The sequence below is a fragment of the Erythranthe guttata genome, chromosome 14 (genome assembly GCF_056151865.1).
Source record: "Erythranthe guttata isolate IM_541 chromosome 14, IM_541, whole genome shotgun sequence".
NCBI classification, from domain to species: domain Eukaryota; kingdom Viridiplantae; phylum Streptophyta; class Magnoliopsida; order Lamiales; family Phrymaceae; genus Erythranthe; species Erythranthe guttata.
Genome location: NC_142546.1, coordinates 1 through 27,373, shown reverse-complemented (window position 1 = coordinate 27,373; position 27,373 = coordinate 1). Strand labels below are relative to the sequence as shown.

The following is a 27,373-nucleotide window of genomic DNA, read 5'->3' as shown; positions in this document are numbered from 1 at the left end:
CATCCCCATCTATTCTATTAATAACAAACAACTATTAATGTATTATCTTCCATAAATAATTTTAAATTTATATTTATATATAGATCATATAAATGGATATGGATGCAACTGAGTCTATTTGAGTTAGCTAGTGTGAGACAAGACAAATAATAGCTAACAAGAATTCTAGTTTCTGTTTGGTACAATTTTCTGTTCATCGCCATACCAATCTATCTATATATATCATTTTCATCTTCATCCAACAAAGCACAAAATATACAACAAATTACGAATACTAATACACTAGTTATTTATTTATTAATATACATGTCCCATGGACTGAGGCCGGCCTAAAAACCGACCCATCTGACAAATCAATTTTGCTATAATAATATATGTTATGATGGTGCATGTCCATTTCTATGTCTACAAGTTGTTGATTAGCTGGGTTTATTTTGGATATTTCTACGTTAGACATAAATTGTGGATGGCAATATTTTTTCAATACATATACATACATTAGATAATTTTTTTGGACCCAACATATGAATCATGAAACTGGGTAATCCTTATCAAATTCGATCGATTTATGTTGATAATAATGAACAAAAAATTGAATAAATCTTCAGTCTTCTTTCTAAGTAAGTTTAAGTGGGTCCCGAAATGCCAACAGAAGAATAATTAATTAGTTTTGGTACTTACTGTTAATTAATTACTCACTGGCACTGCACTGCACTGCATATCAACAACATCTCCAATTTTCTCAAATCTAACCCCTTCCCCCTTCCCCCTTCTCCCTTCTTGGTTAAACTGTTTATTATATGGATTGGATGCACGATTGATTAATTTCGGGCTGTGTGTTTCTGTTCCAGTTCCATCTACTTTGAATTCCTATCGGTACAAACTCAAAACCCAGTTGGAATAATAAATAATTTGTGCTTTTTACCTAGATTTCCATTTTTGCCATTTTTCAGAGCTTGTCTGTCCAGCAGCATTGCCTGGTCTATCAATATATGTGACTATGTTTTCTTCTTTGCTTTTTAATGTTATGCTTCACTCACTGACTCACTGTTATTCACATACTTCCAATCATGCACTTTGCAGCGAAGCTGTGACTTTACATGTATAGAAGAAGCAGATTCAAATTGTTCCAGATCTTTATTTAGGTCTCAACATTTTCAGCCATAATCAGCGAGAGCACTCCTCACGATTTGTCTCTGAAGATGATAAATACATCCTTGTTTCTTACATATCTTTACCTTCTAATCTACATCATACTTTCATCTGGTGTTATTTTATACAACAAGGTAATCCACTTTTTCCGTTTTTATGTTTCGTATGTATCCATTTAATATATACTTGCAATGTGTTGTTTCCTTACTGATTTTATCATTTTTGCCTAAAACTGATTTTTATTTATTATTTTGTATTTGTTTGCAGTGGGTTCTTTCTCCGAAATACTTCAATTTTCCGTTTCCTATAACACTTACAATGATACATATGGGATTTTCCGGTGCAGTAGCATTTTTCCTTATTCGTGTTTTCAAGGTAAAGATTCTGGTGAAAGAACAAGCATTTGAGCCACATAGTCTTAACTTTTATTGTCTTAGCCTTGTTTATGTTGGTTAATTAATCAATTGTTGTGATATCTGTTAGGGTTCCTATGAAAGGGAAGCAATAAATGAAATTTTGTGTGATAAAGATCGTACACGCTAATTTTATTTGTGCAACTTTTTCAACCGACCATCATAAACTTAGACAAGTCATGGCCTATGTTAGTATATGTTCTTTGAAACTGATTGTTGTGGATAGTGGTGGAAACTTTCCAGCAGCGAGAATATGTGCAACTCTCTTCAGAATATCTGTTTTTAGATTTAAATTTACAGTGGCTCTACTAAAGCTGATGATAAAGTTTTATGCAGGTTGTTTCTCCAGTTAAAATGACATTCGGCATGTAAGAGACTTGTTTCAGTTTAAACTTACCGGGTTTCTTTCTTCTGTATTCATCCTATTCCTATTACAATCATTTTCTTCTTGGTTTCATTTATATATGTATATATATGTTATTGCAGATATACCACTTGTGTGATCCCTATAAGTGCCTTCTTTGCATCTAGTCTTTGGTAAGATCTCAACTGTGACATTGATATTCTTGTAAACTAAATTGACCCATAGTATATTACAACTGGAGAAAATGTACATGAATAATTATTAGAGTGTAATGAAGAGAATTCAGAGATGCCTATTCCTGTGCCTTGCATCGCCTAACATTAAGAATAAAGAAAAAGCAGAAAAATATTGTGCATTAATTGTTATTAGTGCTAATAGTCTTACTAATAGGGCTTGGTATCCATACGGGGATAACAAACTGACATGGAAAGAAAATAAGATGCGTTCTCCCTGCATTTTGGGTTTCCATGTGACATAGCACAACAACATTCTTGCCAACATTTTGTTGGGAAAAATGTATTGGGAGAAACGTAGCAGTCAAATTATATCAAAAGGTGTTGGAAGAAATGTATTTTGAAAGAAGAATGTGAAAAATAAATTTATATTTGTTTATACATTAGTGAAAACATTTTGTTAGCGTACTGGTTTCTTACACCAGGTGTTGCTCTAGGTTTATTCATCTTTCAAGATTGCTGAAATTCCTACTCTTAGATATGATGTATTCTATTGTCATAAATGATCTCAAATGCACTGTTCCTCAAATTTATAGCAATAATGAGAGTTTATTTCGTCACAGGTTTGGTAACACCGCATACTTGCACATATCTGTGGCTTTCATTCAGATGCTTAAAGCCCTGAGTATGTGACACTACTAGCATCAATTGTATAATGTTAGAACAATGTCCTGCAAACCTAATTCAGCACCACCTAACCTTTTTTGTTTTTTTTTCTTTTTAATTTCAAAATGAATTATTTGCAGTGCCAGTAGCAACATTTTTTGTGGCTGTTCTGTGTGGTACGGATAAACTAAGATGGGACGTGTTTTTGAACATGGTGCTGGTCAGCATTGGAGTTGTTGTTTCGTCATATGGGGAAATTAATTTCAATGTGATTGGCACAGTTTACCAAGTTACTGGTATATTTGCAGAAGCTCTGAGACTGGTATTAACTCAAGTCCTTATACAAAAGAAGGGGTTAACATTAAATCCCATCACAAGTTTATACTACATTGCTCCGTGCAGGTACGATAAAATATAATCTCTTTATTTTGCATTTCTGTCTAGAGGAAGATGCAATTCTGCCCAAAAACTCATAAAGTTTTTTTTTAAACTGAAGGGGTTTGTTTCTTGTTGTATATATGCAGTTTGGTATTTTTAATGGTCCCTTGGTATTTTCTGGAGAAGCCTGCTGAATTGGAAGTGTCTGAAATTCGGTTAAATATGTGGATATTCTTTTCAAATGCATTTTGTGCACTGTTGTTAAACTTGTCGATTTTCTTGGTAATCGGTAGAACAGGGGCAGTGACTGTTAGAGTAGCTGGAGTTCTGAAAGATTGGATACTGATAGCCCTTTCAACAGTGATATTTCCAGAATCTATGATAACAGGCCTAAACATTATAGGCTATGCGATTGGTAATGATCATATTTGTTTTATGACGTTTAAATTGGAGACAACAAGTTAACCTGAACAAGTGTTAACAAAATGGTGCAGCACTTAGCGGGGTAGTATTGTACAACTATTTGAAGGTGAAAGAAGTTGGTGCACCGCAGAGTCCTGAAAGTATTCCTGAGAGGATTAGTAAGGTAGAAAGCTGTGTAGTAGATGTGTATATATGGAGTTTTGGTATTAGAAAATACATTTACTGACTAATCCCAATATCAATTGACAGGAGTGGAAGTTAGAAAAGAAGTCATCTGATGTGTACAGACCCGATGATGATAGCAGCAGTGGTAGTGATGATGAAGAGGCAGCTTTGTCGTCCAGGTTGTCTCATATTGGTCGCACACAGCTCCCACCACCAAACTAGTACTACTCCTGCCAATGCATAAACACATACATACATACATACACCTTTGTAGGCAAATGAAACCATGTATATGTAAATGCCGCTACAATGTACAGTAGAACAAATGGAACCAACAATATTCTCTTGTGCCGTGTGTTTGCTCGTATTCCTTGTTATTTTTCTTCTACCTTCACATGCTACAACACTCTGATACTACTCACCGGACATACCATCTCAGATTTTGTCTATTCTTTTGTAATTGTAACGGTATTAACTGTTGCCAGCTCAGCTGCTCAATCAAGAGATCAAACGGTGGTTGTTCCTTTTGTCAGCGTTTCTTTTTGTTTTATTATTAGTTCCGATAGCCAATGAGCTGCAGCCATGTGCTAAAATAGTTGCGTAAGTGAATTCTGCTGTAAGCAAGTTCAGAGGTGTAAATCACTTTTCACATTTTCAATGCAACTTCCTTTTTTCTTCGATCGAGCTTTCGACCGTAAAAGTAATTTTCAATGTTGAATAAACTGTAATAATATAATTAACCTAAGACATAAAACATAAATTGGCTTGATTCCATTTTGTGCGAAAAAATAAATAATTTGTTTGTGGGGTGATAATTCAATTGGGCCTTATAATCATTTTCCAGCATAGTTTAATAATGAAATTGGGCCCATCAACCAAGTCCGTTTTGCTCTTTAGACGGTTGCCGCAGTCAGTCGTGGGACATAACAGATTTCCATTATTCTAATCAAGTCAAAGATCCATTGACCCAACAACCAACGGGCCGATGCAGAGACCGATTTCGGGCGGGTCGACCCAAGTCTTCACCAATCATCATCACTACATATCCACCATACCCTTTCTTCTCTCTCTCTCTCTCTCTCTCAAACATACATACATACATACATACCCATTGATGACCCATCTCGTTCGAATAAAGCATACATATATGACACACACACTCGCACTCACAGATTCCAGTTTGATTTTACCCTCGTGAACGCCGCCCCCCACCTCCTGCATCTTTTCTTCGACGATTGGCTTCAATTTTCAAAGCATGGCCGCCAATAAAATAGCGAAAGGGGTAATGGAGGAAGTGCAGAAATGGGGTGCCATGAAACAAACTGGTGTCAGCCTCCTCTACATGATGGAATTCGGGTCCCGACCCACACCCAGGAACCTTCTCATTTCTGCTCAGTTCCTCCATAAGGAGCTCCCTGTTCGGATCGCCCGCCGTGCTATTGAGCTCGATTCGCTTCCCTATGGCCTCTCCAATAAACCCGCCGTTTTGAAGGTCTCCTCCTCCCCAATTATTCTTACATTTTAATGCCTGATTAGGAATCTCTAATTAAACTATTCCTATGGTGGTGGATGGGGGCATATATATGCTTTTGTTATTTATTCTAAGCATGCTTTCCCCCTCTCCCTTATTTATGTTTTCAGAAAAGTATAGACTGCCAGTACCATACCATGTGAGTATCTGACTATTTAAATGTTTTTTTTAATTTTTTAATAGCAATTGTTTAATATGGATTTCGTTTCAGTTAGTTATATAGTTAGATCATGGATGAGAAGATTCTCTTCTGCCTGTGGGTCTTTTCATTACTATATTATTATTATGCTCTGATTGCCATTTATTCTTCATCTCCATGCTCAGTTTGCACGCATATCTCTTCTTACTAAGATTTGCTCTTCATGATTCCTGTTTAAGCACTTGTCTAATAAGGCTTTTGGTTTCATACTTTGTACACTAAGCTAATGGTATCTACAGTGTCATGATACCTGTGGCTAATTGTAATCCAATGTTTGTTTATCATTGCTTTGTTCATGATCTGTAATAAGAGATTAAAAACTTGGTCAATGTTTGTCTATGCCATCATTCATACCCATTTAATAATTAAATGGCAAAATGCTCTGAATAATTAATGCTTGCTACTTTTTCAATTTCCATTTTTTATTAGGTAAGAGATTGGTACTTGGATTCTTTCCGTGACCTTAGATCATTTCCAGATATTAAGGATAAAAATGACGAGTTTGAGTTTACGCAAATGATTAAGATGATTAAAGTCAGGCACAACAATGTGGTCCCTACAATGGCTTTGGGAGTGCAGCAGTTGAAGAAAGATCTCAATCCTAAAATGGATTACAACGACTTGGATGAAATCCATCAGTTTCTAGATCGATTTTATATGTCTAGAATTGGGATCCGCATGCTCATTGGTTAGTCCCTTCCCCTGCTCGTGTCGTGTCCTGTTTAATCTCACAATTCTGGCAACGACTTCTGTTATCAGCAGAAAGATATGATGCTAAACTGTTTTCTTATTTTAATCCAAAACTATGGCGAACTCAGGGCAGCACGTGGCCTTGCACGATCCAAATCCACCTCCAGATTGTGTAGGCTACATACATACAAAAATGTCTCCAGTAGAGGTTGCAAGAAGTGCTAGTGAGGATGCCCGTTCCATTTGCTTGCGAGAATATGGTAGTTCACCAGACATTAATATCTATGGAGACCCTAATTTCACATTCCCGTAAGTTACTCAATCTATTGATTTTTGCCATGTTAGTTCTTGTTTTTGACTCCCTTACATTCCATTTACATATTTAGGTGTGCCTTCTATTTACTGTTTCCTTATATGCTTTTACCGCAGGTATGTGCCTACGCACTTGCATTTGATGGTCTTTGAGTTGGTGAAGAATTCGCTGCGTGCTGTTCAAGAGCGGTTTATGGATTCGGACAAGGTTGCGCCTCCTATCCGCATAATAGTTGCTGATGGACTGGAGGATGTCACCATCAAGGCAGGGATTAAGAATTCACTATTCTCCATGCATTTTTTTTTGTTTAATTTTTTTTTTTGAATTGTCCAACTATGTATGCTAATTGGTTGCATATGTGTTCTCCAGGTCTCTGATGAAGGAGGTGGAATACCGAGAAGCGGTCTCCCCAAAATTTTTACATATCTCTACAGTACTGCAAAGAACCCTTTAGATGAGCAACCTGAAATTGATCTTGAGACAGCAACAACTATGGCAGGTTATGGATATGGTCTTCCCATTAGCCGTTTGTATGCCAAGTACTTTGGCGGAGATCTCCAGATTATTTCCATGGAAGGATATGGTATGTTGTTTTTATTGTTTGTTAGTGATATGAATTTGCTAGGTCATACTTAATAAATGTGGTTTTGATAATGAAAGTATTATTATCCACCACAATGGCCATTTTCTTCTACACCGCTCTAATTCGTTTGTAATGAATTTGCTGCTGAACATTTGAGTCATAAAGTTTTAGCATTTAGTCTAAAGAGCATTTGCTAACATACATAATATTAAAGTAGGTGCTGATTTTACTCCACACTGATGCTAGTAGAGCACTGTTTGGAAAAGATACAACTTCAAAAGCATCAAAATGCATATTTGTTTGTTCGTCCTCCTTCAATGGAAAAACAATCAAATGTGATTGTGGTTGCATTTGATCTTTCTTCTTTAGAAGTTTGATTTTTTTTTTCCTTACAGGGACGGATGCTTACCTTCATTTGTCCCGGTTGGGAGATTCTGAGGAACCTCTGCCTTGAGTGCTGATCTGGCTAACTAGTGTGAATACATGAATCTCTACAATTGGTCGACAACGGAAGAAGTTGATCATGATTGTGGGCGTGTCACTGTTAAACATCATTAATCATTTTGTGAAAATTGTTGTTGTTAGTTGTTATGCATATTGTTATAAGGGGCAAAGAAGTAAACCTCTTCAAGAAGTACCTCGGGTGCATTTATCAAACTATTTTTTTTTTCTTCTGTATATGTTGAACTTGGATTTGATTATACAAATGGCTATATATTTTCATGGGACAGATTAAATGCAATGATATGATCATTATCCAATAGCACTGTGAACTGGACACAAAGGAATGCTTTTCCTTGCAGTGAATACAAGTTTTTAAGATACTTAGTTTTGTGTATTGGCAAAATTCAACCTTTGTGGGTTGAATATTGGATGGACATTAAACCTCGTTTTATAACTAATGGAAATATACTTGGTATACAGAAGCTATATAACATCAATACTTGGATAAAATGGTTGTTGAGAAAACCAAGTCCTTTTTACATCACAGATACAATGTAAAGAAGAAGTCTAAAAGAGAATATTGAAAGATAACTAATTCACTTTTTCAAAATCTGGTTATATCAACGCCTTGTTTTCTTTCCTGACATTTTATGCTTCTTTGACTTGTTCCTCTTCCACTTGTCCACCCCAGCCGGCCGGTTTACTTGTTCAATCTCTCTAACCTTGCGTTTCCTAAATAAAATTGGAATATAACAAATTTTACAAGTGAAAATGTAGTTGCAGCGTAATTTCTCTTTACTCTATCAAAAGTTAACATAAATAATATTATTCAAGTATCTAGCAAGAACTCTGCATACCTATATTCACGAAGATGACCATCAGAAAGCAGCTCATCAGCAAGGGTTGCTTTTCTCTCCTTCTTAGTAAGTCTACCAGTGAAGAATTCAGATGCCGACTCTATAACAGTACCCACCTAATAATGTATTATGAAATGACTTAATCGTTTACCCCCCAAGCAACATGAAAATAGACAATGATATCACGGTATACACACTTACCTGGAAGTATTTGGGAAGAGTTTTTGATCTAGAATCACCCTTCTTATAGTGCCTTTTTGGATCTATCACGGTCCTCAACTGTAACAAATAACCATCTTCCACTTTTAATCAACAAATATCATTATAAGTAAATTGCAATAGAACAAACAAACAAACAAACAAACAAACAAACAAACACCCCTTTCTTCTCATGGAACAACCATATATATCAATGTATTAAGGCACTATACAATTAGGTCCCTTTTGGTTTTGGATGCACTTTAGACATGCACAATGAGTTAAATACGGGCTGATAATTAACTATCAACTGAAATCTGGATACAGACTCATGCTCCTAATCAACATTTAGACTGGATCATAAAATCCAAAAGCTTGATACAACCAAATTGTTCAAAAGAAATTTGAAAAAATATTATTTTGGTGCATTGTTGAATAAAATATAACTATCTATATGAGAAGATCCAACCGATTCTGCCAACGTAATGTCTTACTTGAAGGAAAACACGGTAATTAATATGGATATACATGTGAATTGGTTGAAGTTCACGATCCACTCTGATTATGCAATCTGTACATGGATTAACATTTTAGGGAATGTGGCCAATGGCTCAATCAAAGACACAACGATATGAAGCAAAATCATTTTTTCCAAATTATATTTGTATTATTGTACCAAAAGCAAAAATTGTGGAAACATCACATAATTAACAGCACCTTCAGTAGCTGGAGATCTTTTTTCAACTCCGGAGTGATAGTTGGTGCAGGCATATCAAACCTATCACAAATACAAAACCAACTGGCGTATTTAAAAATCAAAACTTTCTGGCCAAATACAATAAAGGAATCAAGAAAATAAGCAATTATACCAATTTTTTCCAGCAGTATCCTTCACTTGTTTCTTCAACAATTTGTTAAGCATTTTGGGGTCTTTAGGAGGAAGAAAAAGTCCGTCGACCAGCTGAGAATTGCACTTGTAAAGGGAAACGGCTTCAGCTTCAGCTTCATTGGAGGATTTTTCATTTTTGGCGGAAGAAAATAAATCAAGTTTAGGTTGCCACGAAAGCCCTATCACTGCCTTGTTTCCAGACATTCTGAAATTAAATTCGAGATGTTTTGTGCTAAAATATGAGAAACTTAGATTTGTCTTCCTAAACCGGCGCGGCGGCGGACGGTGGTGAACTGTCGGAGAGGGAAGAGAGGTTTTAGAGCAAAAAGTGGTCTAGGGCTGTGTTTTTTGGAATTATCGATAAGTTTTATTGTAAACAAACTTAATGGGCCGGATCTGCATAAATTAAATTAGCCTATTAACAATGTAATTTTTATTGTAAACAAACTTAATGGGCCGGATTTGCAGAAATTAAATTAGCCTATTAACAATGGGCCTACATGTTCCGCAGTTATTTATCACTCTTTTTCAGTTAATTAACATCTATTAAATTTGTTTTGTTGCAACCGGTTTCATCGAATGTCATTTTTTTTTTGGTCAATAAATGAAATAATAAAAATATACTGTTGAAAAACTAATAAAGAATATAGAAGAAGAAGAAGAGAATAAAATAGAGAGAATATGTAATATGTTATTTCATCTCTTCAAGTGTTAAAATACACTACATAGTGCTCTATATATATAGCACTAGAAGACCTCTCAAAGGTCATGAGTTACAAGGCCATAATGAGATCATCAATAGGTATTATGGTGTGATAATGGTGCTTGATGGTGGTGAATAATGGTGGTCATCCACACCTTCTAGAATTCATAACACTCCCCCTTGGATGTCCACCATATATGAAGTATGCCTCGTTAAAAACCTTGTTAGGAAAACCCAATGGGACAAAACCTAAACGAAGGATAAAATAATACATATTCATTTAAATCTTAAGAGCGTAACACTGCCTCGTTAAAACCTTGCCAAGAAAAAACCCTATGGGACGAAAACTTGGACGAAGGAAAAAGAGTACATTGTTGCCATTGCTGATCACGCTCCCCCTGATTTCGATATGAGATAAATGAGTCTCCACAAAATTTAAGCCGCCTCAAATGATAATGGAAATATATTTATTTGATTATTCCTTTTGTAAATAAGGTATTCACTAAGGTGACAATAAACATATTCTTGAATATGTAAATGGATCATTCGTAGAGTTTAACTCATGAGACCTCTGATTATATGCACAACGCATTATCAATTCTTCATTAATTTTATGATCCATATAGATATGCGGTAATTGCATCCATATGATGCATGTCAAGTATTTTGAATACCATCATAAAGTAATTGCATCATAAAAATATACATAACACTAGAAGACCTCTCAAAGGTCATGGGTTATAAGGCTATAATGGGATCATCAATAGATATTATTGTGTGATAATGGTGGGAGTGATGGTGCTTGATGGTGTTGAATAATGGTGGTCATCCACACCTTCTAGAATTCATGACATATACAAATTAATTAAAAATAAGCGTATTTATATTTATTAGAATTAATATTTTTTATTAATAATACAAAATTCAATATATTTTAAAAAATATTTTATTAACTAACACAAATGTATTTATAATAAATAATTAAATATGCTAATAAGTCGATAATTACGTATAATTAGTTAAAATTATTATTTTATATGATAATTAATAAAATGGTGCTGATTAGATTAAATCTTATTTTCACCACTATATTTGATAGGAGAATTATGTTTTGGCGGAAAAGGAAAAAAAAAAAAAGGAAAATGGTTCCTTCAGCAAAAAATTGGCAACAAACTGTTAGATGCATGAACCAATTAAGTGAAACAGACAAGTAACTATTTGTGTATCTGAAATACCAGTTCTAAGATCTTCTCCATGTTGAATAATATAATAATTATAATTGGTTGATAAATTATAATTAAAAGGTAATAATGGGTTGACGACCTCTTAGTACTTAATTGGGGTATTATTAAAAATTGAAATAAGTAATCTTATAATAATAATAATAATAATAATAATAATAATAATTAAATAAATAATAATAATAATAATGTATGTGGATATTGGAAATGTAGCAGTCAATATCGACGGTGAGGACCAAGAGAGAGAGATCAGGGGATTGACCACAAATAGAGAGAGAGAGAGAGAGAGAGAGAGAGAGACGCGGAAGAAACAATTGAATTGATGTAAGCAAAATTAAAATGAGTGGTTCGTGTCATGTGTTTCGTGTGGGCAACAACAAAATTGAATCTTTGATTGACTGAATCAACCCCATACCCCTCTATATATCATTATCATCTTTTAATTAATTAATTAATTAATTAATTAATTTGTGGGCCTTCCAACTTTGCAATTACTTCTTGGTTTATTAATAATTATTGGTCAGCCCCCACACCGGCCTACACATTTACTTTTATCACTATATTATTATTATTATTATTATTATTATTATTATTATTTATTTATTGATTATATATAGATAGATATATGATATATGGTTGCGTCCTAGAAGAAACGATGCGTGGAGTCGTGCATAATAATAAACTAGTAAAAGGTTTATTTAATACAGAAATGATCTAGAGTGAGAAACGGTTTATTCCTTCCATTAATAAATTCCAAGTAAAAAAACATACATGTGCGCAGTGGGGATAATAATATTATTTAATTGTTGCAAAGAGTTGAAACTTGAAATTAATAAAAATACCGTTTCAGCAGATTGGAAAGCTGGGACAACAACACGCACGCAATTTCTTCTATATATCTTACATACAAATAATTATATTAGACAAGAGAAAGAGAAAGAGAAGAGAGGAGGAGAATATACATACATACATACATATACATAAGAGTATCGGAAGAAGAAGAAGAAGAAGATTGTAGTAGTGAAGAAGATAAGATATAATTTGATCATATTTAATAATATGGTATTGGTAGAGGCAAGAGTGGTAAAAGGAGGATCATCAGAAGAAGAGAGAAGAACAAGTAGTTCTTCATCTTCTTCAACAAATGGGGGGCGATTGGGGAACAAGTACGAGTTGGGAAGAACATTAGGAGAAGGCAACTTTGGCAAAGTCAAGTACGCCAGAAACATGGATTCTGAAGGTCAACCCTTTGCCATCAAAATTCTCGACAAGAACACCATTCTCCACCTCAACATCACCCATCAGGTACCTTACCTACCTTATTTCTTCTTCTTCTTCTTCTTCATTTATTATTTTCCTCTCTTTTTTTGATTTGTATATTAATATCTAATTAATTGTTACTACATGGAAATTAATTCTTCAACTTATTATATATTGCAGATAAAGAGGGAGATTGGTACCCTAAAACTCCTCAAACATCCCAATGTCGTCAGATTATATGAGGTAAATACAAATCTATATTATTATTATTATCTTATTATTGAACAAATCATATACAGTTAGTGAAAGCGTAGGTAATGCGCAGTTTACTAATTACTTTACTTGCCTTGATGGGCAGTTAGAAAACAATTCTCTTTACTTGCATTATAATAATAATAATAATAATAATAATAATAATAATAATAATAATAATAATAATAATAATAATAATAATAACTGACTCTGATAACTATCTGTATATATCTTGTGGTTTTCATCCACCAACCAGCACCACATAACTTAATACCAATCAATCATTCACATTATTTCTCTTCAATTTTAATATAATGCCTAACTTCAAATATACTTTGCCAAATTCACCAACATATATATATGGTGTGAGTGCTGCCTAAGTTGGAGAGATAAATTTAAAATGGATAGATAAACAAGAAAATCCCCAAAACCACTAAATTCTAGTGAACAATGTAATTGACTAATCACAGGATGTAATTGACTACTAAATTTAGCTTCGGAAGAATATATGTATATATATATATATATATATATATATATATATATCCTAGCTAGCTAGCTAGGAGGCACTTTAACTAATTTGCTACTAAATATGATGCTAAGCTAGTCTTGTAATTAATGGTTTGAGTATTGGTGCTCCCACCGATCCTTGATGAATGAATGAATGAATGAACAACGTCCTGCATGTATATATCATCAGGTCCTAGCTAGCAAGACGAAGATATACATGGTTCTCGAGTACGTCAATGGTGGTGAACTGTTCGACAGAATTGTAAGTAGCTAGCTACCATGTGTACTTAATAATAATATATCATTTCTATATATGTAACCAAAACAACAACATACTCAATTTTTCAGGCATCCAAAGGAAAATACTCGGAAGGTGTAGGTAGGAAGCTCTTTCAGCAATTAATTGATGGTGTTAGTTACTGCCACAACAAAGGCGTTTTTCACAGAGATCTCAAGGTACGTAGTAATTAGCTAATTAAGGCCTTATTAATAACCGACTGTAGATAGTATTTCATCTGATTAGTTATTATTATTATTATTATTATTATTATTAATAATAATATGTTGGTCGATTATATTATTATATGCAGCTGGAGAATGTGTTGCTGGATTCGAGTGGAATCATTAAGATTACGGATTTCGGTCTCAGTGCATTGCCTCAACATTTTAGGGTACATCATCCATCTCTCAATTCATTCATTCTTGTACATTAACTAGCTAACTATACTAAATATATATATGTATGTAATATCATTCATATAAATTAAATATTAATTAGGATGATGGATTGCTGCACACAACATGTGGAAGTCCAAATTATGTAGCCCCTGAGATTCTTTCAAACAGAGGGTACGACGGTGCAGCCTCAGATACATGGTCTTGTGGTGTTATCTTGTACGTAATTCTTACTGGACACCTTCCCTTCGATGACCGAAATCTGGCTGCACTCTATCAGAAGGTACCTACTAATTTATACAAAATATATATCTAATATTTCCTCTGATCCTCTAATTATAAATGTTCCCTCTTTAATTAATCTTCATCATTATGCATATTATCAATCTTTGATCCATATATCTTTTTCTTCTTTGAAATTGCTCTAGATTTTCAAGGGAGACGCTCAAATACCAAAATGGCTATCTCCAGGGGCCAAAAACCTATTAAAGAGGATTCTAGATCCCAACCCTCGTACACGTATAACCATACAAGAGATAAAAGAAAACGAGTGGTTCAAGCTAGACTACATTCCTTTAATTAATCCCATGGAAGAAGGAGAAGAAGAAGAACAACTACAACAACAACAAGATGCTTGTACTGGTGATGATGATCAAGTGTCATCATCTGTACACGAGACAGCTGTACGTCGACATTTTAGACATGCACACATTATATTTTATCAACAGCTAGCTATTATTTAATTTTGAACTGAAATAATTATTAAGTGCGACTAATGATCATTCCTCATCAATGTACAGCAATCAGATGCCGCAGAAAAAGACTCAAAGTACTCATCCAGTACCATGATTAATGCCTTCCAGCTGATCGGAATGTCTTCGTCTCTGGATCTTTCTGGCTTCTTTGAGAAAGAGGTAATCAATCATCAATTAAGAACACCACCAATATCGAATGCTGTTGTTTAGTATATAACACTATTAGCTACTTATAATATAAGAGTAAATTGCAAATACTACCCCTGTGTTATCTCGAAATAGCGAAAACCCCCCTGTGATAAATAAACTAGCAAAAACCCCCCTGTGAAATTTAGTCAAAGGCAGAATCCCCCCTACTGATTTTTTAGACTTGAAATGACAAAATTGTCCCTCAAAATGTATTTATATATATACATATTATATGTATATTTATTCTTTTTAATTTGTTTGTTTAGAAATTAAAAAAAATAGTAAACAACTAAATTGATTATTTTTTAAATAAAATAATTAAAATATTTATAAAATATAAGAATTTATTAATTGCAAGACTCCAGGGGTATTTGTGTCTTTTTATATCAAGTCAACCCTCAAATAGTTCCATAGGGGGGTTTTTGCTATTTAAATAATTTCACAGGGGAGGTTTTTGCTAGTTTATTTATCACAGGGGGGTTTTTGCTATTTCAAGATTACACAGGGGTAGTTTTTGCAGTTTACTCTATAATATAATGTTTAACAATTGTAATAATTGTCTGCTGCAGGATGTTTCTGAGAGGAAAATCAGATTTACCTCAACTCATTCTCCAAAAGAATTGCTAGAGAGGATTGAAAATACAGTTATACAAATGGGATTTCATGTCCAGAAGAAAAACGGAAAGGTCAGTACGCTTATAACAATCTTCACGGCCAGTAATTTCTTTCAGCAATCTCCCGCGAAATTGAAAGTCTGTGGTGGGACGTACTTATCTAATTATGGTATTTGATCAACTGCACATTAATATACCAACAGTTGAAAGTGATGCAAGCGGCGGGCAAATGTCAGAAATCCCCTGGATGCCTCTTGGTTGCTGCAGAAGTAAGCTAATATTTATATATATTCTAGTAACTAGAGGCCAAAGATTTATTTTAATTAATTAGAAGTGTTATTAATCTTCATATGTATGTATGTATGTACAGGTTTTTGAGATAAGTCCATCCCTATACGTAGTTGAGTTGCGAAAAGCATATGGTGATCCTATAGTGTACAGAGAGGTACATGTATACAACAAGTCCTTCAATCTATGCATATAAATTTCTAACTGCTTGCTGGGTATAATTTTGTGTTTTGAATTTTTATGCAGTTGTGCAATAAACTATCCGATGAATTAGGTGTATCACGAAGCCAAGCGCAGCTCCAAATTGATCTAATATAATGAACCACCCTTGGCTTCTTTAATTTGAAGTGCAAAGATTTTCTTCATCTCCATTTTTTATGCCATTAATTACTCCTGTTATAATTAGCCTCCAACAGTCTCTTCTGGTATCAATGAATTCATTCTTTCAAAGTTCCAATTGTTTTACCAACCCTCATTAGGAGAGTTGGCACCTAGCTTTTACCAATAGGGTAATGGTTTAGGGTTCGAGTCCCCCATCCCCTACTTCCCCTTATAATGGACTTGAATTTACTAAAAAAAAAAGTTTTAATTGTTTTAATCAAGTCCTATATATATAATATAATTATACATACCACACACACGCACATAATATTTATAAAAAAAAACATTCAAACGTTATGTATTATTATAAGAAAGTATGTAAAAATAGAAATTTAAAGATAAATTCAATATATTTAGGACTTTAAATATTTGAATAATTTTGGAACAACTAAATGTCTTAAACTGATAAATAAAGAATATAACTTGGTATCATGCACATAAAACTGTATCCTGCAGGAAAACTCAACTTCCCCAATACGTTTAACCATTTACCAGAATACTGGTATGCTAATAGTTCCAAAAATAGAATAACTAAGATGAAGAAAATCATTCGTCAGCATTAGATTGGAAAAACAATTGCAATTCATGTCCATAAAAAATAGAAGCCAGATCTACATCGTAGGATTTGTAAGCAAAGTGTATTACATATTTGGTCAGATTTACCCAAATCACTATGTATATTTTCTTTAGCTTATATTTGGTTATTTCCTTTCTTACGAAAAAGCTGTATAACTAGAGTTGAAGTCTCTCAGCAAATAAATACATAAGCTTTTCTCGAAAGCACACATTGAATTACACAAGAAATACACTGGAAAAGACACACTGGAAAAAAAACCACGAGGTACATAAAAAACACACACTAACAAAATATACGCACTACACCGTAAACACTCACTTAGAAAAGAAACACATTACACAAAAAACACACAATGAAAAATAAAACACTCACTATATCGAAAACATACACTGAATTACACAAAAATTACAAAAGAAAATAAACACCCGAAAAAAAAACCACGTAGTACACAAAAAACACACACTTTAAAAAACAACCACTACACCAAAGCACACATTGAATAAAATGCACTACACCTTGAAACACACACCAGAAATTGAGTGTACTTCTTGTGTAATTCAGCGTGCGTTTTTCATGTAGTCTGTGTTTTTCTCAAGAAGTACACTGCATTTTCAGTGTGTGTTTCACGGTGTAGTGCATTTTGTTCTATGTGTGTTTTCGTGTAGTGAGTGTTTTTTGAAATGTTTGTTTTAGGTGTAGTGTGTGGTTTTTTTTTTCGCTTTGAATCACTCATTAACTTCACTGGAAAACACATACTGGAAAATAATCCAAGTAGTACATCAAAAACACATACTGAAAAAAAAAACACGCACAACACTAGAAACACACACTGGAGAAAATACACACTGCACAAAAAACACACAGTGACAAATAAAATACACACTACATCGAAAACACACATTGAATTACATAAGAAATACACTAGAAAAAAAACCATGCAGTACATAAAAAACACACACTAACAAAAAAAAACGCACTACACAGTAAACAAAGTCCTATATTTATGAATAAGTTTGGAGATTATGCAAAAATCTGAAAATTTAGAGACCTACTATATTTCTTGTTGGTGTTGAATTTTCTTCTACAATTTCTATATGTTGAAGCCAAATGGAGTTTGCTTACTCTATTGGAGATGCCCTAATACCTGAGAATACAAATATTAATACGAATAACAATACCGAATATCAATGTCAATACCAATATCAATACTAATATCAATATTAATACTAATACGAATACTCATATCAATACTAACACTAACACTAACACTAACACTAACACTAACACTAACACTAACACTAACACTAACACTAACACTAACACTAACACTAACACTAACACTAACACTAACACTTAAACACTTACATTAACACTAACACTGATATTGATACTAATACTGATACTAATACTAATACTAATACTGATAATACTAATACTAATACTAATACTAATACTAATACTAATACTAATACTAATACTAATACTAATACTAATACTAATACTAATACTAATACTAATACTAATACTAATACTAATACTAATACTAATACTAATACTAATACTAATACTAATATTAATGTGCTAATACAAATAGTAAAAGTAATAATAATAGTAAATTAGTAATGGTGTAGTCTATTATGAATTATTTATGTATTTTAACAATAATTTATATAAAATAAGAATTGATTCCATTTAAATATCGCAAAACTTAACAAATAATCATCGAATATATATTTCAATCATTAAACTCAATATATATTCATAGGGATCAATTCAACAATTTCCGAGCCTTTTGGAATTGGAATGAATTTTAGATTCCGAAATTTTTGGAATTGGAATTGAAATTGATTTTGTATTTTCGATGTTTTGGAAAGTTTCCGAAAACGCTAATTCTGATCCGATCCATCCGATTTTCACCCCTACTTATACTGGTACTCATAGTGATACTATCATTGATATTGATATTGTTATTGATACAAATACTAATATTGATACTAATATTATACTAATATTGATACTAATACTTATAATCATATAAATACTCATACTGATACTACTAATGATACTCATAACGCTATACTGATAGTAATATTAATACTTATACTGATATTGATACTCATTCTAATATCGATACTCATACTAACGATATATAATATATATTTAATCGAGAGACACCAAATATTTACTTCAAAAAAATATTTACTTAAAAAATAGTAATTATGAAAATGCAATAATTAAGAGAACTTTTACCATTCAACTTTCTATCAAATCTTATTCTATTAAATCATTCTCACTATCTAAACACCTAATTGTTTTAAAGCCCAAGAAACGAACAAAAGAAAAATATAGAAACGTATAGAAGTATTTGTTTTTTAACGATGTTTTTCAATTATATTTGATTCTTGATCTATAAATTTCTCTTTCAAAACTAATATTTTTTTTACTATGCTACTCATCCTCATATATTCTGGATAAACTATATTTTAACTTACATTATTTTGATTAAGGTTTATAAATATATACTTATTTTCTGCTATTACCTACAAATATTCCGTTCTGTTCCTGTAGGATGTTTGTGTTCAAAAAAATCGCTAAAACACCATAATCTTATATATAAAAGAAAGAAACGCTGAGCAACCCTAATAACATTCCTGTAATTATTTATTTTTAATATTTTTTATTTATATATAAAAGAAAGAAACGCTAAGCAACCCTAACGGCATTCCTGTAATTATTTATTTTTAATATTTTTTATGTACTTTCCTACCTATATTTTTCAACAAATCAAAATTGACACTGAACCTTGAAGAATCCTTTCGGCTTCAATCTTCTATTTTTCATGAATATATCTCAAAAGTCAAATCTTATATCTCAAAAGTCAAATCTTAAGAGATAAAGATAAAAATTCGATTTGTTAAATCTTAACCTATTTATTTGGATTATAAATTTTACTACGTAAAAAAAACTAATGTTATATAAAATATGAATAGTACTATTTTCTTATAAATTTTACTATATTAGTGTATTATATTTTTTCTTATGTATTAAATTGATAATTTTTTATCACTTTTAAAATATGATCCCGTGCATCGTACGGGGAAAAATGCTAGTAAAGATTAAAAGAGTGCTAGATATGTTATTGTAATTATTTAGTACCTTCCTCGCAATAAAGAGGAAAAACGTGATATCCATAATTGTTCTGGCAAACTTTTTTGCAAACCGTTTTTATAAATATATAATATATAGATGTAGATATATATTATATATAATGATTTATACTGCTTTATGGAATCTTCATACATAAAGGGCTTGAACATTACATTGCACAACTTAACGAACGATCATTAAGATTGCAATATACATCATGATTTCCTTCATAATATATAGATTTTGTTTCAATTTGGTTTAATTAGTTAATTCTTAATACAATAAAATATTATTTTAAATAATATCACATTAATCATTCAACGTAAATTTGAAATGTGAAGTGTAATTCAAATATATATATATATATATATATATATATATATATATATATATATATATATATATATATATATATATATATATATATGGGATTATTTTGTAGACCCCCCTCATTTTCAAATTATATAGAACTAACTACCAAGTATATTATACTCTAGGGGAAACCCCCCTTATTTCGAAAATATTTTGACATACCCCTGGGCTACCCTGAAGTTCCTATAATGCCCTTCTAAAACCAGTTTTAAACCCTAGCCACTCACGGTCTCTCTCTTCTTCTCCCAGATTCAAAATCCCGCCTCCACAAACCTCCCACCGACGAAATTGCTTCCCGGAGCCATAACTCTCTCTCCGGTGGTCAGAATTCGATGGGTTAACTACCGTTGGATTCCTCTCGTCGAGCTCCTTCTTTTGGTGGTGATTTCATTCAGTTTTGATCGCTGATCTGTTTCTGCAATTTTTTTTCATTCGAGGACGGTGGTCTTGCCGGAGCTTTATTTTGTGTTCAACCCGTCGAAATTTGACGGGTCACCCACCGTTGGATTCCTCTCGTCGGGATCTATATTTTGATGGTAATTTTGTTTATTTTTATATTTTCAGATTTATTTCTATATTTTTTTGCATTTGTGGGCGCGCGGAACCGTGGGTGGTTATTAGCGGCGTCTAGGGTTTTGGTAGGAGGCGAGGGGGTGATGAGTCACTGTCTGTTTGATTTAAAATCTGTAGCATTTCCCAGCAATAACCTCTCTCTCTATCTCTCAATTTCTTAGTGTTTGTTGATTTTTGAGTGTTTTGATGTTTTTCTTCAAATTTTGTTGATTTGCACTAAAGTAATTTCTTTTTGTTTTGATTTTGCAATTGCAGCTTAATGAAGGCCATTGATCCTTTCCTTGAAGGTGTCAAATATTTTTTTTTTGAAGTTACATCTGATTTGTTCAATAGACTGTATACAATATACATTAATGTACATTACTATACATTACTATAGTAACATGTAGTTATATATGCGTATATTTGTGTATTTTCGATTTGTATTTTATTGGTTCTGATGTGATTTATAATAAAAATATTGAAATTTGTAAATTTTTGTTGGGGTTTTATGAATTTATTTTGTATAAGTCAGTATTCGTGTGTATATACAATTGATCGACTAAAAACATGGGGAAAAAAAACGAACATAACTATGAATTACTATAGGTACTATAGTTACATGTAGTTATTTTCAGTACTGTAAACATATTGTTTTGAAAATTAAAAAAGAAAAATTAATTTTTTTTTATTATTTTTAATTTAAAAAAAATTAAAAAATTAAAAAATAAATAAATATATATATTTATCAAACAGGTTTAAAAAAAGAAAAAGAAAATAATAATAAATAAATCAGCGAAAATGATAAATGCAGGACCATATATGCTGATGCAGTTTGGCCGAAAATTGCATATAAGGGTAATATAGTACTTTCGCTTCTCCAGGGGGGTATATCAAAGGATGATTTGGGCTTGGGTTTATCCCTAGTTTATTTGGTGGCTAGGGGGTATGTAAAATAACCCCTATAATATATTGCGAATACTTGACATATATTCCAGAAGATTTTATTTTATTTTATCTATATATTAATAACAATAACAATAATAATAATAATAATAATAATAATAATAATAATAATAATAATAATAATAATAATAATAATAATAATAATAATAATAATAATAATAATAATAATAATAATAATAATAATAATAATAATAATAATAATAATAATAATAATAATAATAATAATAATAATAATAATAATAATAATAATAATAGTAATAATAAATATATGGGAAAACGGAGAATATAGAGAGAAGAGAATTACGAAAGCATGGCGAGAGAAGATACATAATTTAGTTTAGCAAAGAGAAATGAAGATTGCGGAATGAAATTTTTGTTTGAATTAATTATTTCCTATAAGGGGTAGAATAGAGACTTGAGAATAATTCATTGTGTATGGTATAACATAATTTTGAAATATACATACGAAATTTTATTAAAAAAACGTGTATAAATAATTTAAGACGAGGCGTTGTTATGGAAAACAACATTACAAAAATCTACTAAAATGAAAGTTACATCACGAAAGAAGAAATAAAATGTAGAAAAAACAAAATCTTCCTTTTTCTTGCTTAATTTCTTCAACAATTTTGTTGATGAGGTTTGGACATTAAGAACAACGTATGAAGAATCCAAACTCCACTCTTAGAAGGAGGAAATAGAGAATTTAGGCAACAATTCCCAATATTGTTATTAGTTCAGATAATGATACCAAATCCTGCACTATAACTTTAACGAAGGAAATTTATTTGCTGCAATCAGATGTTAAAGTGGAGTTATGTTAACATAAAAGATTGAGTTAATGTGAATAAAATCAATTTTTGATGATAATACACAAATATCTGTATAAAAGACAATGTTTGTTATAATCATGAACAACGTAACCAAAATTTATAGTATATGATTACAGAAGTACGAAATATGCATACTAAATTAATAAAAGTCCCACTTAAATGATAAAGTCATAGAATGGCGTATACCATTCAATTTATCGTCCGAAAGTACTTGTCTTTACAATTATCGACACTCATATCTGCAAAACATAAACAAAGCCAATAATTGTGAGAATGATATGTATGCAAAAACAATTATTAGGTGTGCATAAAATAATTAATAAAAAATCATATCGTAAACTGAATTGTATAATAATAGACATGAAAGTTAAATAAAAGAGATCAAACTTGTATCTTGTGTATATTTTGGTGTGGAGAAGTGCTAGCTACATAAGTTGAAGTGATGGATATCGATATTTATATTGGTGGAAAATCTTGTAAAAAGGTAAAAATCAAACAAATATTAGAAAACGTAGTATTAATTATCAGCCTAAACGATTTTTTCGAATTTCCCTAATAAATAATATATTTTACTAATGAAAAAAAAAAGTTATCATTTATAAGGCATGATGGACGAATATGATTTATGAGTTTAATACCATAAATGATAGTTCTTATGAGTTTAAATAGTTTTGAATAACAGTTAATCATTAATAATAATAATCTACTGTTTATTAATATTTAAAAATTACGATTAAATAGCTGAATTGTACACAAAATAATTAAAATCATGTGATGAAAATATCAATAGATGTCAATAATGAAAAAGAAAACATCAATACAAAATGACGAAATAACTAAATGCATAATAAAAATAAAATGATGGTGGAATAAGTGAATATGTGGTGGTTTATATACTTCTCTATGAACAATGAAAAAATAAACAATCAATTAAATATGGTAATAATATAAAAAAAAAAACATTAAATGCAATAGAAGGATGATATATTTTTTATTGAAAAGAAATACAATGAAAAATTATTTACTTAATTGAGATATACATATGTTAAATAAATTATTTAACATATTTATATCATAATACCACACAGCACTAATGCACCGGATCCCATCAGAACTCCGAAGTTAAGCGTGCTTGGGCGAGAGTAGTACTAGGATGGGTGACCCCCTGGGAAGTCCTCGGGTTTCGGGTTTCGGGTTTTCGGGTTTCGGGTTTCGGGTTTCGGGGTTTCGGGTTTCGGGTTTTCGGGTTTCGGGTTTCGGGGTTTCGGGTTTCGGGTTTCGGGTTTCGGGTTTCGGGTTTCGGGTTTTCGGGTTTCGGGTTTCGGGTTTCGGGTTTCGGGTTTTCGGGTTTTCGGGTTTCGGGTTTTCGGGTTTCGGGTTTTCGGGTTTCGGGTTTTCGGGTTTTCGGGTTTTCGGGTTTTCGGGTTTCGGGTTTCGGGTTTTCGGGTTTCGGGTTTCGGGTTTTCGGGTTTTCGGGTTTCGGGTTTTCGGGTTTCGGGTTTCGGGTTTCGGGTTTCGGGTTTCGGGTTTTCGGGTTTTCGGGTTTTCGGGTTTCGGGTTTTCGGGTTTCGGGTTTTCGGGTTTCGGGTTTTCGGGTTTCGGGTTTCGGGTTTTCGGGTTTCGGGTTTCGGGTTTCGGGTTTCGGGTTTCGGGTTTCGGGTTTCGGGTTTCGGGTTTCGGGTTTCGGGTTTTCGGGTTTCGGGTTTCGGGTTTCGGGTTTTCGGGTTTCGGGTTTCGGGTTTCGGGTTTCGGGTTTCGGGTTTCGGGTTTCGGGTTTCGGGTTTCGGGTTTTCGGGTTTTGGTTTTCGGGTTTCGGGTTTCGGGTTTCGGGTTTCGGGTTTCGGGTTTTCGGGTTTCGGGTTTTCGGGTTTCGGGTTTCGGGTTTCGGGTTTCGGGTTTTCGGGTTTTCGGGTTTCGGGTTTTCGGGTTTCGGGTTTCGGGTTTCGGGTTTCGGGTTTCGGGTTTTCGGGTTTCGGGTTTTCGGGTTTCGGGTTTCGGGTTTCGGGTTGTCGGGTTTCGGGTTTCGGGTTTTCGGGTTTTCGGGTTTCGGGTTTTCGGGTTTCGGGTTTCGGGTTTCGGGTTTCGGGTTTCGGGTTTCGGGTTTCGGGTTTCGGGTTTCGGGTTTCGGGTTTCGGGTTTCGGGTTTCGGGTTTCGGGGTTCGGGTTTTCGGGTTTCGGGTTTCGGGTTTCGGGTTTGGGGTTTCGGGTTTCGGGTTTCGGGTTTCGGGTTTTCGGGTTTTCGGGTTTCGGGTTTCGGGTTTCGGGTTTCGGGTTTCGGGTTTCGGGTTTCGGGTTTCGGGTTTCGGGTTTTCGGGTTTCGGGTTTCGGGTTTCGGGTTTCGGGTTTCGGGTTTCGGGTTTCGGGTTTTCGGGTTTCGGGTTTCGGGTTTCGGGTTTCGGGTTTCGGGTTTCGGGTTTCGGGTTTTCGGGTTTTCGGGTTTCGGGTTTCGGGTTTCGGGTTTTCGGGTTTCGGGTTTCGGGTTTCGGGTTTCGGGTTTCGGGTTTTCGGGTTTCGGGTTTTCGGGTTTCGGGTTTCGGGTTTCGGGTTTCGGGTTTCGGGTTTCGGGTTTCGGGTTTCGGGTTTCGGGTTTCGGGTTTCGGGTTTCGGGTTTCGGGTTTCGGGTTCGGGTTTCGGGTTTCGGGTTTCGGGTTTCGGGTTTCGGGTTTCGGGTTTCGGGTTTTCGGGTTTCGGGTTTCGGGTTTCGGGTTTCGGGTTTCGGGTTTTCGGGTTTCGGGTTTCGGGTTTCGGGTTTCGGGTTGGGGTTTCGGGTTTCGGGTTTCGGGTTTCGGGTTCGGGTTTCGGGTTTCGGGTTTCGGGTTTCGGGTTTCGGGTTTCGGGTTTCGGGTTTCGGGTTTCGGGTTTCGGGTTTCGGGTTTCGGGTTTCGGGTTTCGGGTTTCGGGTTTCGGGTTTCGGGTTTCGGGTTTCGGGTTTCGGGTTTCGGGTTTCGGGTTTCGGGTTTCGGGTTTCGGGTTTCGGGTTTCGGGTTTCGGGTTTCGGGTTTCGGGTTTCGGGTTTCGGGTTTCGGGTTTCGGGTTTCGGGTTTCGGGTTTCGGGTTTCGGGTTTCGGGTTTCGGGTTTCGGGTTTCGGGTTTCGGGTTTCGGGTTCGGGTTTCGGGTTTCGGGTTTCGGGTTTCGGGTTTCGGGTTTCGGGTTTCGGGTTTCGGGTTTCGGGTTTCGGGTTTCGGGTTTCGGGTTTCGGGTTTCGGGTTTCGGGTTTCGGGTTTCGGGTTTCGGGTTTCGGGTTTCGGGTTTGGGTTTCGGGTTTCGGGTTTCGGGTTTCGGGTTTCGGGTTTCGGGTTTCGGGTTTCGGGTTTCGGGTTTCGGGTTTCGGGTTTCGGGTTTCGGGTTTCGGGTTTTCGGGTTTCGGGTTTCGGGTTTCGGGTTTCGGGTTTCGGGTTTCGGGTTTCGGGTTTCGGGTTTCGGGTTTCGGGTTTCGGGTTTCGGGTTTCGGGTTTCGGGTTTCGGGTTTTCGGGTTTCGGGTTTCGGGTTTCGGGTTTCGGGTTTCGGGTTTCGGGTTTCGGGTTTCGGGTTTCGGGTTTCGGGTTTCGGGTTCGGGTTTCGGGTTTCGGGTTTCGGGTTTCGGGTTTCGGGTTTCGGGTTTCGGGTTTCGGGTTTCGGGTTTCGGGTTTCGGGTTTCGGGTTTCGGGTTTCGGGTTTCGGGTTTCGGGTTTCGGGTTTCGGGTTTCGGGTTTCGGTTTCGGGTTTCGGGTTTCGGGTTTCGGGTTTCGGGTTTCGGGTTTCGGGTTTCGGGTTTCGGGTTTCGGGTTTCGGGTTTCGGGGTTTGGTTCGGGTTTCGGGTTTCGGGTTTCGGGTTTCGGGTTTCGGGTTTCGGGTTTCGGGTTTCGGGTTTCGGGTTTCGGGTTTCGGGTTTCGGGTTTCGGGTTTCGGGTTTCGGGTTTCGGGTTTCGGGTTTCGGGTTTCGGGTTTCGGGTTTCGGGTTTCGGGTTTCGGGTTCGGGTTTCGGGTTTCGGGTTTCGGGTTTCGGGTTTCGGGTTTCGGGTTTGGTTTCGGGTTTCGGGTTTCGGGTTTCGGGTTTCGGGTTTCGGGTTTCGGGTTTCGGGTTTCGGGTTTCGGGTTTCGGGTTTCGGGTTTCGGGTTTCGGGTTTCGGGTTCGGGTTTCGGGTTTCGGGTTTCGGGTTTCGGGTTTCGGGTTTCGGGTTTCGGGTTTCGGGTTTCGGGTTTCGGGTTTCGGGTTTCGGGTTTCGGGTTTCGGGTTTCGGGTTTCGGGTTTCGGGTTTCGGGTTTCGGGTTTCGGGTTTCGGGTTTCGGGTTTTCGGGTTTCGGGTTTCGGGTTTCGGGTTTCGGGTTCGGGGTTTCGGGTTTCGGGTTTTCGGGTTTCGGGTTTCGGGTTCGGGTTTCGGGTTTCGGGTTCGGGTTTCGGGTTTCGGGTTTCGGGTTTCGGGTTTCGGGTTTCGGGTTTCGGGTTTCGGGTTTCGGGTTTCGGGTTTCGGGTTTCGGGTTCGGGTTTCGGGTTTCGGGTTTCGGGTTTCGGGTTCGGGTTTCGGGTTTCGGGTTTCGGGTTTCGGGTTTCGGGTTTCGGGTTTCGGGTTTCGGGTTTCGGGTTTCGGGTTTCGGGTTCGGGTTTCGGGTTTCGGGTTTCGGGTTTCGGGTTTCGGGT

General features: G+C 35.0%; 4 protein-coding genes and 1 pseudogene across 4 annotated transcripts; 4 read left to right on the top strand and 1 right to left on the bottom strand.

Moving 5' to 3' along the window:
- The first annotated feature begins 277 nt into the window (after nucleotides 1-277).
- On the top strand, nucleotides 278-4,266 carry LOC105960385 (Nucleotide-sugar transporter family protein). Its single transcript, XM_012984549.2, has 10 exons — nucleotides 278-876; nucleotides 1,084-1,286; nucleotides 1,420-1,527; nucleotides 1,902-1,933; nucleotides 2,052-2,102; nucleotides 2,726-2,787; nucleotides 2,909-3,170; nucleotides 3,293-3,561; nucleotides 3,641-3,732; nucleotides 3,819-4,266. The coding sequence occupies exons 2-10, from the start codon at nucleotides 1,203-1,205 to the stop codon at nucleotides 3,954-3,956; spliced, it is 1,098 nt and encodes a 365-aa protein (XP_012840003.1). The 5' UTR covers nucleotides 278-876; nucleotides 1,084-1,202; the 3' UTR covers nucleotides 3,957-4,266.
- A 495-nt stretch (nucleotides 4,267-4,761) lies between these two features.
- On the top strand, nucleotides 4,762-7,811 carry PDK (pyruvate dehydrogenase kinase). Its single transcript, XM_012984537.2, has 6 exons — nucleotides 4,762-5,226; nucleotides 5,894-6,152; nucleotides 6,283-6,463; nucleotides 6,584-6,731; nucleotides 6,837-7,050; nucleotides 7,446-7,811. Exons 1-6 carry the CDS (start codon nucleotides 4,990-4,992, stop codon nucleotides 7,502-7,504), a joined length of 1,098 nt encoding a protein of 365 aa, XP_012839991.1. The 5' UTR covers nucleotides 4,762-4,989; the 3' UTR covers nucleotides 7,505-7,811.
- Nucleotides 7,812-7,978: 167 nt separating this feature from the next.
- Nucleotides 7,979-9,783, bottom strand: LOC105960403 (rRNA-processing protein fcf2). Its single transcript, XM_012984574.2, has 5 exons — nucleotides 9,419-9,783; nucleotides 9,267-9,327; nucleotides 8,553-8,630; nucleotides 8,352-8,467; nucleotides 7,979-8,226 (listed from the first exon to the last, which is right to left on the bottom strand). Exons 1-5 carry the CDS (start codon nucleotides 9,640-9,642, stop codon nucleotides 8,115-8,117), a joined length of 591 nt encoding a protein of 196 aa, XP_012840028.1. The 5' UTR covers nucleotides 9,643-9,783; the 3' UTR covers nucleotides 7,979-8,114.
- Nucleotides 9,784-12,020: 2,237 nt separating this feature from the next.
- CIPK1 (CBL-interacting protein kinase 1) lies at nucleotides 12,021-16,523 on the top strand. The gene is made up of 12 exons (XM_012984514.2): nucleotides 12,021-12,687; nucleotides 12,823-12,885; nucleotides 13,595-13,666; nucleotides 13,753-13,860; nucleotides 13,995-14,075; nucleotides 14,183-14,362; nucleotides 14,508-14,762; nucleotides 14,880-14,993; nucleotides 15,593-15,709; nucleotides 15,841-15,906; nucleotides 16,008-16,082; nucleotides 16,172-16,523. The coding sequence occupies exons 1-12, from the start codon at nucleotides 12,442-12,444 to the stop codon at nucleotides 16,241-16,243; spliced, it is 1,449 nt and encodes a 482-aa protein (XP_012839968.1). The 5' UTR covers nucleotides 12,021-12,441; the 3' UTR covers nucleotides 16,244-16,523.
- Nucleotides 16,524-23,825: 7,302 nt separating this feature from the next.
- Nucleotides 23,826-23,943, top strand: LOC148764858 (5S ribosomal RNA; annotated as a pseudogene).
- The last annotated feature ends 3,430 nt before the right edge of the window (nucleotides 23,944-27,373 follow it).

Coding starts and splice junctions, on each gene's coding strand:
- CIPK1 (XM_012984514.2), top strand. CDS start 12,442: ATGGTATTGGTAGAGGCAAGAGTGGTAAAAGGAGGATCATCAGAAGAA. Junction 12,688..12,822: donor ACCTCAACATCACCCATCAG/GTACCTTACCTA, acceptor TATATATTGCAG/ATAAAGAGGGAGATTGGTAC. Junction 12,886..13,594: donor ATGTCGTCAGATTATATGAG/GTAAATACAAAT, acceptor ATATATCATCAG/GTCCTAGCTAGCAAGACGAA.
- PDK (XM_012984537.2), top strand. CDS start 4,990: ATGGCCGCCAATAAAATAGCGAAAGGGGTAATGGAGGAAGTGCAGAAA. Junction 5,227..5,893: donor ATAAACCCGCCGTTTTGAAG/GTCTCCTCCTCC, acceptor ATTTTTTATTAG/GTAAGAGATTGGTACTTGGA. Junction 6,732..6,836: donor TGGAGGATGTCACCATCAAG/GCAGGGATTAAG, acceptor TGTGTTCTCCAG/GTCTCTGATGAAGGAGGTGG.
- LOC105960403 (XM_012984574.2), bottom strand. CDS start 9,642: ATGTCTGGAAACAAGGCAGTGATAGGGCTTTCGTGGCAACCTAAACTT. Junction 9,328..9,418: donor GATACTGCTGGAAAAAATTG/GTATAATTGCTT, acceptor TATTTGTGATAG/GTTTGATATGCCTGCACCAA. Junction 8,227..8,351: donor GGTCATCTTCGTGAATATAG/GTATGCAGAGTT, acceptor AATTTTATTTAG/GAAACGCAAGGTTAGAGAGA.
- LOC105960385 (XM_012984549.2), top strand. CDS start 1,203: ATGATAAATACATCCTTGTTTCTTACATATCTTTACCTTCTAATCTAC. Junction 1,287..1,419: donor GTGTTATTTTATACAACAAG/GTAATCCACTTT, acceptor ATTTGTTTGCAG/TGGGTTCTTTCTCCGAAATA. Junction 3,733..3,818: donor TTCCTGAGAGGATTAGTAAG/GTAGAAAGCTGT, acceptor ATCAATTGACAG/GAGTGGAAGTTAGAAAAGAA.